The following is a 9,365-nucleotide window of genomic DNA, read 5'->3' on the forward strand; positions in this document are numbered from 1 at the left end:
TCACTCAAAATTGATATTTACAATAATTTTTAGACGAAAAATAAGAACATTATAAATTATTAGAAAATGGGCGTAGCCACGCCCACTTATGGTTACATGTGTATATCTTGGTAACCGCTGCACCAATTTCTTCCAAACTTGACACAGTTGTTGGCCTTGGTACAACATATTAAATGGCCGAAAGTTTTTAAAATCGGACAATAACCACTCCCACATCCCATATAACGGTAATTTAGAGAAATACAAAATCTTAGATAAATCAGTAAATATTAAAGGGAATTTATTCAAAATTGATGCTTGCAACAATTCTTTACCAAGAAATACGTTTATGGTAAAATTTTGGAAAAGGGCGTGGCACCGCCCACTTATGATCACATATAAGTATATCGGTAACCGTTCTACCAATTTGTACCAAACTCGGTGTGGTTATTGTGCTTGCCACATATAAGCAAAACGTTGAAAATTATTGAAATCGGACTAAAATAACGGCCGCTTCTCATATAACGGTAAATTTCAGGAATGCTTGAAACTTCAATATTTCGAAATTGAAGGACCCTAATTTACTCAAAATTGATACACCCCGGCTTACCATCTAGCGGAAGGTTTCGTAAAGGTAAAAAAACATATATTTAATACTTGCGCCGGGTATTTAATGTTCGGCTCCGCCCGAACTTAGACTTTCTTACTTGTTTTAAATTATTATTTTTTTTGATGCCGAAATACATCTATGTATATACATACATAGATGCTCTAGGAACAGCTCCTACATACATACATATGTAATTCGAACCGGATTTTAAGCACAACTTTGAGAGAATATTGGTGGGCTGGCTTTGAAAAATGGTCGCATCGATGAAGAGGTAAAACTATTATTACTTAGCTTGAGGGTACAACTCTCCAATTTTCATTTATGTATACCACTCTTATTGTGCTGACCTTCATAGTTATTATAAAATATGAACATAAAATTACACACTATATTTCGCAGTCATAATCGATTTAGTTTAAAGTTAGTAACTGCCATAACTTTTATGCCCGCTGCGGACTTCTTCCACAACGGCATGTTAACTTTGTTCTCGTAACGGTAATTTGTAACAGCATAAAATGTATGTTAGTGTTTGGCCGAGCTTCTCCTCCGACTTGTGGCGTGCGCCTTGATGTTTTCACATACTAAGTAGTACATATAATATAAACAATATATACATATATTTCCTCAAACATAGACTATCGATAGTGCCCAACAACCATTAGATAGTGCACAAAAATATAACCATTCGATAGTATGGATAGTTCCAGTAGTTTTACAGCTCTGCATCGAATGTGTATATATGGAATCAGGGAAAGCTAAATCGTAGACATTCTTGATCGAATATACTATATCTTTTTAGCAGAAAAAAATGCAATTTCCATAAAATCCGTTGCCTGTATATTGATTATACTGTGTCAAATAAAACGACTAATTTCCTTCTTTCGGTTCATGTGAAGTGGCCTTTGGTATTAGGTAGGCTATTCTTGAATTTTGACGAAATAGGTTAATAACCACGCCCACCTCACACGTAGTAATTAACAATAATTTAATTTTACTATTAAACTTCGTTATTTTTTTGTGAACCAAGGCTCTTTAAAGTTACGTTTCAAATATACCACCAAACATTTGTGGGTACTTTGCACCATGACAAAAAAAAATCCTATACATGCATATTGCTTCATTATTGATTTAGTGTATACTGTATGTATAGAACATGCTCTAACATGAAATTCAAAGCTCTTACGGGGCTACCTTTTTCCTTGAGCTTCTTTCCGTATTCATACTGATTACCTTTTACTTGCGTGGATATCCTTTATTTTTATGAATACGGCTCCATGAATCACATATGTGTGAGCAAAATCAATGGAGTAAAAATTTGATAAATTTTTGCGAAGGTCGAGCTTTTTTGTACAATTATTAATCTGTTTATGCTTCACAACGATAAAAGAAAAATAAAAGTGTGACAATTTTTCGAAATTCGAATTATTTTGGAAGTTATAGCTATCCACTTCTTCCGAAATTGTTTAGATTTTATTTGTTTCCTCGCGATTGGTAATACCGATTCTGCTCGTTTTTTTAGAATAATGATCAAGGTGTATTAAACAAGGTGGTGTTGGGGCGACAGCTGAGTTTTTCGCCGTGGAGGCCATTACGTCAAAATGATGTGTTTGTTGTAACTCATACCAATGACAGTATGGCCATCAGCGTATAATTTGTTAGTGTAATTTTTTACTTATATACGGCCAACACCACCTTGTTAAATACGCCTTGATAATGATGTTTTCTTCCCATTTAAATTTTTGATATTGTCATAAAATTTATTGTATAAAAGTTATTACAATTTTTTTTAAATATTTCTTATATCTCCACGGCTTTAAAATCGCATTCTGGGCTAATTTTGGCAATTATTTACAATTATTTGCATTAAAAAAAATCTGCCGGAATGCATCGGGACGAAAGTTATTCACGCTTTTCTCTTGACGGCCAATGTATTTTGTATGGAAAACGCATATGTATGTATTATAAATGAGAAATTTAATATTTTATTTTTTGCATATTTTTATATGTAAATAATATCAAATCAGATAACGAATCCAGAAAAAACCGGGGGACGTATACCATGAAAAAGATGTATTGTTTGGGGACAGGGAACCTGATATTCAAACAAAGTTTCTATCCTTGGTTTGGTTGAAGCGAATGTTGTAAGTAAGGCAAAGTGTGCTACTTCTCTATCCACGACTGTACGTATGTATGTATGTGCATACCACATTCATCTTTTTACATCATTAGTCTGTTCCTTTGAACTTCGGACTAAAACCTGTGGAACTGTCAAACTACAATTTTACTCTCTCAAATGAGAGTAAAAGGAGAACAGATGCACAAGTGCATAGGAACGCAAAAAGCACTATTTCCTGTAAAAACGTCAGTCGGTTTGTTTACATGTCATTGGTACAACACTGATGTAGCTGAAATATCACTAAATAATTATTAAAATCTATACATATTCAAACATTTCGTTGTTTACTTCCATTTTTTTACAAATATAAGGTACTTTGGTTTCACCGCTGTTAGCTTTTGCTTGCACATGCAAATCAGCTGTTCGTTTGACACTTTTCATGAACTTACAGGAAAAGAACAGACTAAATCCTGTAACTTCTGACTAGGAACAGTTGCTCAGTTACTCTCTCAAATGTGTTCCCACTTACAGGTTTTATGTCAATAGGAACGACTTCCTGTAAGTTCTGACTAAATCCTGTAAACCGGACTGCTATTGGAACAGACTACATATTTTTTGGTTGTTTTTTTTTACCAAAATCCTCACATCCTCTTACCTGGTCGCCAGTTTCAACGTTTGAATTTTGCTCAGCTTATCGCTGGGCAATGTGGGGATAATCTGCTGTAGCGCCTTGAAAGCATCATTCAAACTTTGGGTCCGTTGTCGTTCACGAACATTGGCCATAACCCGTTGATTGTGAAACTCCTCAGCATCTTCACTTCTACTCGATTTCCGTCTGGTGCGTCGTCGTGGCTTGCGGAACGGCTTAGATGAGTCTTGATTATCGGAAAGTGAATCGGCGCGTATATCCATCAGTTCATCATTGTTGGCATAATCATAGTTAGCTTCGCCAGCATCGAGGCTATTGCCGTTCAGACGCATAAACTCTAAGTCATCGCGATCGGCATTGGAGCAAGTGTTGCTCTTCAAAAAATCATACTGATCCAAACTTTTAGATGTTGTCTGTGCCTGTAGCTGTTGGCTATGTGGCAAGTCCTTGCCGTTAGCAACATTTGTATTGAAAACAGTGTTGGCCGGCGTGCGGGGCGGTGGTGTCGCTTGGGCCAGTGGACGCTGATGCTGTTGGTGGTGGTGCTGCTGCTGCTGATACGAGTACTTGAAATTATCTTCACTATTTTCGCACATTTCTTGGCCAGCAAATTCGAATTGCGACGAGCGCGTGCTGCTGTTGCTATCCGTTCCATTATTGTTCGACGCACTGAGGCTAGAATTGACGTCCGTAACGGTTGTTGGCAAATATTCCAAGACAAATCTTTGCGGATCCTGCTGGTGCACGAATAGTTGCTGCTCATGTGGCAGGTGTAAGTGTTGTTTTTTCGATTCGGGCATAAGTTTTTGCTCGGCACTTTCGAATTCTCGATTTCGCTTATTAACGCCGCTTAGGTGCGTAAGCGTGTTGCATGAATTTGAAAGGTTGTAATTGTTATTTAATTCTTTTGCAAGACTGCTGCTGGTACCGTTGATGGTGGCTGCCGACGGGGAAGCTCCACCATTTCGGTTATACGGCGTTGCGGATGTGTTGACATTGTTGCTAGTGCAACTATTAACTGTGCTAAGAATTTCATGGCTGGACATATTATAGTCCGTGGTAGCCATTTCAATGTTTCCATATTCCATATATTCTGTTGACTCCCCTGTGCTTCGATGGGCGTGTATGGCAGGTTGCGTTGTCGCCAATTGCGATTCATCTGCGCTAGCTGTGGATGGCTGTGGGCTATGATGGTAGAACGTCGCCGAGAGCGAGTGTTGCTGATGGACGATGTCTTGTTGCAGCTGCATGGAATGCAAATATTCGTATGCTTGTGGCTCCATTTTAATGAGTTTTATCACGTTGTCTTGCATATCCATTACTTGTGGCATGGGCTTGTAGCTAATGTCAAGTAAAACTTTTGGAGAACTCGACCGAATAGACATACTTATTTTTTCATTATTTCTGAATTGCATTAAAAAAATATCAAAGCTGAGCCATACAGACAAAATTAAATAAAAAGTTGCGGTTTCTAAACGCGCGTATTACTGTTTACGAAATTATCCACTTTTTATATACACATATTTACTTAGTTTATACATATATACATATGTACAACTGTACATGCGATTTATTTATTTTTGTTATTTATTTATTACGGTGGTTTAGTATTTGTTATTTAATTTGTTTTTGAACAACCGTTTTTCTTAAAGGTTTTTCTCACATCCTACCCGGCACATGTATGAAGTTTAACTAATGCCTTCTTCCTTGAGACGAATCTCAAAACAGCAAAGCACTTGGCGCTACTGGAAAAGTTATTGTTGTTGCATATGTGTATCAACTGTGCGAACAGCGAACGATCGTGTTGAGAAAGAGACAACTATAGCCTAAAGAATTATGACGTCATAAGACAAGAACAGCTAGTTTGCAATGTTATTTCCGTTAGGCGTACTTCGTAGTAACCCGACGGTTGACCGAACACCAAATACAAAAACACTAAAGCCAAAGGCCAATCAACGTTGTCAGATGGTCGGTTTGTAAATAAAAATTTATGTTTGTGCATACATATGCACATATCTCTGTGATGATTTTGGTAATGGCGATTAGCCATCGATGAGCTACGCTGAATACATTAGGATGCTTCACGCTATACTTAAACATATATAAAAATATTTTTATCTTGGTAAACATAAATTAAGAACCTGTCTAAGGGTCCATGCACAATAAAATCGGCCCAGGCACTTTACCACCGCACTGTCCTTATATGGGTGTATATATGTATATATGTAGCTGGGCCCTTTATCATTACGATTACATTTGGATTACTTAGGATTACGGTTACTGTAATTATAACCCCGAAAATTTTTAGCATTACGATTACTAAAATTGTAATTATAACATGCTTAATTGCGAATACTTTAATTGTAATCCTTATAGTAATCGTAATCCTATAAATTTTAAGATTAAAATTACCTAATTGTAATCATGAAAATTAGGATTACGATTACAGTAGTCGTAATCGCTAAATGTTTATACCCGTTATAACGGTTGTTTGTAAGAGCCAAAACGAATCTAGACAGATATAGATAAATCTATACATAAATTATCAGATTGAAAAGAGAAATCGATTAAGCCATGTCTGTATTTAGAAGTATTTATTGTGATGTGCCCTTAACATAATGTCTGGATAAGCACTTTGTATCACATAAACTTGAAAATAGAAAAAGTAAGCTTATCAAGAAATTAAGAAATCGATTCCTAAAGTCTGAATCAGTTAAAATTCCAATATCACTATGCTAATGCTCTTTAGAATGTGTTGAACTCGCCGCGGTCCCCGAAAACAAAAGACTTAAGAAACGAACCGCACCTTTCGGTCCTTTCATAATGATACCCCATGAGTAAGTGAACCTCTGTGACCAATTATAAAGGTAATTGCTCAACATATAAATCAGTACTCAATGTCCCAAATTACCGTAACTGCGCGGAAAAAATTTAGTTTTGTTATTTGATTGCACTTTATTCTACGTTGACGAGTTAGATATGTTAAATAGGGGCTTGAACCAGTCAAACGAACAAAACGTGTTCGTAAACAAGTTAAATCGCATACAATTGTTGTTGAGAACCAGTCCAGCGCAGAGGTATATCAAAAAGCTTTCTGCTTAAGCCAATAAGAAAGAGCCTAAAGCTTTCATTCGACATGCCCACGCACAGTGGTTTAGCCCCATACATTGTTTGGAGAAAATTAGAAGGAGTAGGCCTAGGGTTTAATTTTTCGTATGTAAACTCTAAGGACATAAATCAAGACAAAAACAAAAAATTGGTGTGATCGGTTTATTTTAAAGCATACCTCCTATACAAACCCAAACTCGAAAACGCCTTAAAAATGCCATTCAAAGGGCACCGATGAATGAAGAACTCCGAAATTTCGTCCATATATTCACAATAATGGAGCAAGTAAACATACAAAAAATTTGCAAAATCGATTTACTTTAACGCATACCTCAAAAACGCTTAAAGATGTAATTAAAAGCGCAGCGATGAATACACGACTCCGAAATTTTGGCCATATATTTATAATGATAATATAAGCAAACACCCTTAAAATGGCTGTAATCGGTTTATTTTCAGGCACACCTCCCATACAAGCCGAACCTCAAAAAACTTAAAAACGATATTTAAAGGTAAAGAAAAGTCCTCATATTATACAAACTACATACTTGTGCAAGCTGAATTATACAAAAATTTATAGCAGAAACTCTATATATGTATGTATATAAAAATAGTGCCTCACGGTGGGTAAAACTACTAGGCGAAAGGCCTCAAATAAAGTACACTTTAACTTTTTTCACTTTACACTTTTTATTTCATAATTAATACAAATAATCCTTGAAGTGTGGATCAAGTCAAAAGAATACCAAGTTTTAAATGAATACGTATTTACATATATTATTAAAAAAATAGCTCATAATTACTTAAAAACTAAAAATAATACGAAAAAAAAATAAATCTCAGTCGGTAGTATCAACTAATAAAGATTTGACTTCCTCGTTTAACGGCAAGATTTTTTTAGTAGTTTTTACCCTTAAACTATTGATATATGGATCCGAGGTAGCTAATAGCATACTCATGATATCCTCGTTTGTGGTTTCACGTGATCATTTCCTGGAATTATACTGCCTGTACCTGCGATATTCCTTGTTGCGTGCCTCTTGTGTTTCTTCAGTTAACATTCCTATGGGCAGTGTAGCAGCGGATATTATTTTACTTCCGTGGGTGAGTATTTTGTGTACAGTGTTTGCCATATTATACCAACTATACAAGCTTACAAATAATTCCGCTGTTTCATTGCAATAGCTTCCAAACTTTTCAGCATCGATTATCTCGCCACAGTTTATGGCTTGTAAGATAATTGAGATTCTTTGAATTAGATTTTCATCTACGCCAGTAATCGCTGCCGTCACGCTTGGAACGCCAAAAAATCTCCTAGAGGTATTTCTGTCATTTGAAGATCCCATACCTTGCTTAACAAAGTCTACTCTTATACCTTCTTTTTCGAAAAACTTCTCTTGAATTCTTTTTTTCTCTGACTCTTTATATGCCTTTGTACTTGCATTTGTCCTCCAAATTTGAAAAGATTTATTGTATGCAATATGTAGAATGCATTCCATAAACTTGATTCGCGCATGTAGTGGAGACACACCTACTCTAAAGGCATCTGTGTCTTCTGTTTTTCTTCTAACCCGATCTAAATCATTCATCTCAGAAGGTTTACCCTTGCATATCAAACATACAGCGTTGGAAGCTGTATCAGTGACCGTCTGCACTATTTTTCCATCGATCATTGTGAATAGAAGTTCGTGATTAACTTTAAAGACGTTGCTATTAATACAGACAACAGTTTGATATAAATTAGCTATTTCAGAATTCATTCTCGATATCTCGTTGTTTATCAAATCTATGGTTTCCTTGGAGTATTGAAATTGTATGGGTCGGCATAACCTTGTAGACGAAGGGCTATTGTTCTTCCAGTATACGGAGCTATCGTTATCTTTTTTTAAATGTAACTGAAGAGGCACTAAAGGCGTCAAAAATATATTTGAGTCTGAGACATGGTGAAATAAATATAAGGTGATGTCACTTACATAACCTCACTTTTTCTGCATGCCAATTGCGGCCATGCATTTCGGGGTAGTAGAAAAAGGGAGAAAAGATTATGATTATTTTTACTACTTTTTGGGTACTATTTCCAATTCATACATATATCAGTGGACCCCACACCATTTAAATGAAGTTTGCATCAATAAAATAATATTTCTGTAAACCAGTGTAATTACAGTTTCATTTTTTCGCTCAAACCCAGTGGGAATTAGGAGCACGTAATAATACCTTATTAGCAACTTACTCTTCACCTGGCAGTCATTACCATTTCCCTGCCGAACGTCCCTTACTTTTACAAAGGCATGGCCGCCTTATGTAAGTAGGAATTTAGAATGTACATTTAGTATCAGACATACTTCTGAGCCGCTTTACAAAGTAAGTTACGTGTAATGCAGAGCAGTTGCTCGGAGTAGTTCGGTGCTTGGAAATAACTTCGGCTGCATGTTATTTTGCAACTGACAACGTAATGTGTCTTCGGAGGTGTTCATTTTGCCCTTTACTAGTAGATGGCATTGGCCATGATGACAATTTTGGTACTAAAAACTGAAAGAAAACATGGCTTACCTCGCAAGGTGCTTACCTATTTTCCCAGTGGGAAATAAATTATTATTACTTAATTTTTATTTTTTCGATCAAATATATTGATTTTAATAATTATTATTCAGTTCAATTTTTCTGCCTAAAAATTATTATTTGTAAAATTTAAAAGGCCACTCGGTCGTACCACACACATATGACAATGGTTAAAACTTAAAAAATAAGGACTATTTTCCGTCTTTCATTTATTCATATTAAAACAAATTAAATTATACCGTTCCCTTTATTTAATTATTCTTAAATTCTAATAAAAATGACATATTAGCCCGTAGTTCTGAAGTACATGTATATGCGTACATAGTTTTTAAATATCTAAA

General features: G+C 35.7%; 2 protein-coding genes across 2 annotated transcripts in view; one reads left to right on the top strand and one right to left on the bottom strand.

Annotated features, from left to right (window-relative positions):
* Positions 1-4,926, bottom strand: part of LOC118744869 (protein twist) — a 58,061-nt gene extending 53,135 nt beyond the window's left edge. The window contains exon 1 of the mRNA XM_036478256.1: positions 3,361-4,926. Coding sequence (XP_036334149.1) covers positions 3,361-4,769 — 1,409 coding nt within the window. The 5' untranslated portion in view covers positions 4,770-4,926. The remainder of the gene's footprint in view (positions 1-3,360) is intronic.
* The window catches only part of LOC118744870, a 107,958-nt gene that overhangs the window by 24,053 nt on the left and 74,540 nt on the right, over positions 1-9,365 (top strand). The gene's annotated exons all lie outside the window — the stretch shown is intronic.

Source organism: Rhagoletis pomonella, unplaced genomic scaffold (genome assembly GCF_013731165.1).
Source record: "Rhagoletis pomonella isolate Grant_MI unplaced genomic scaffold, Rhpom_1.0 Rhpom_scaffold_00008, whole genome shotgun sequence".
Lineage (NCBI taxonomy): Eukaryota > Metazoa > Arthropoda > Insecta > Diptera > Tephritidae > Rhagoletis > Rhagoletis pomonella.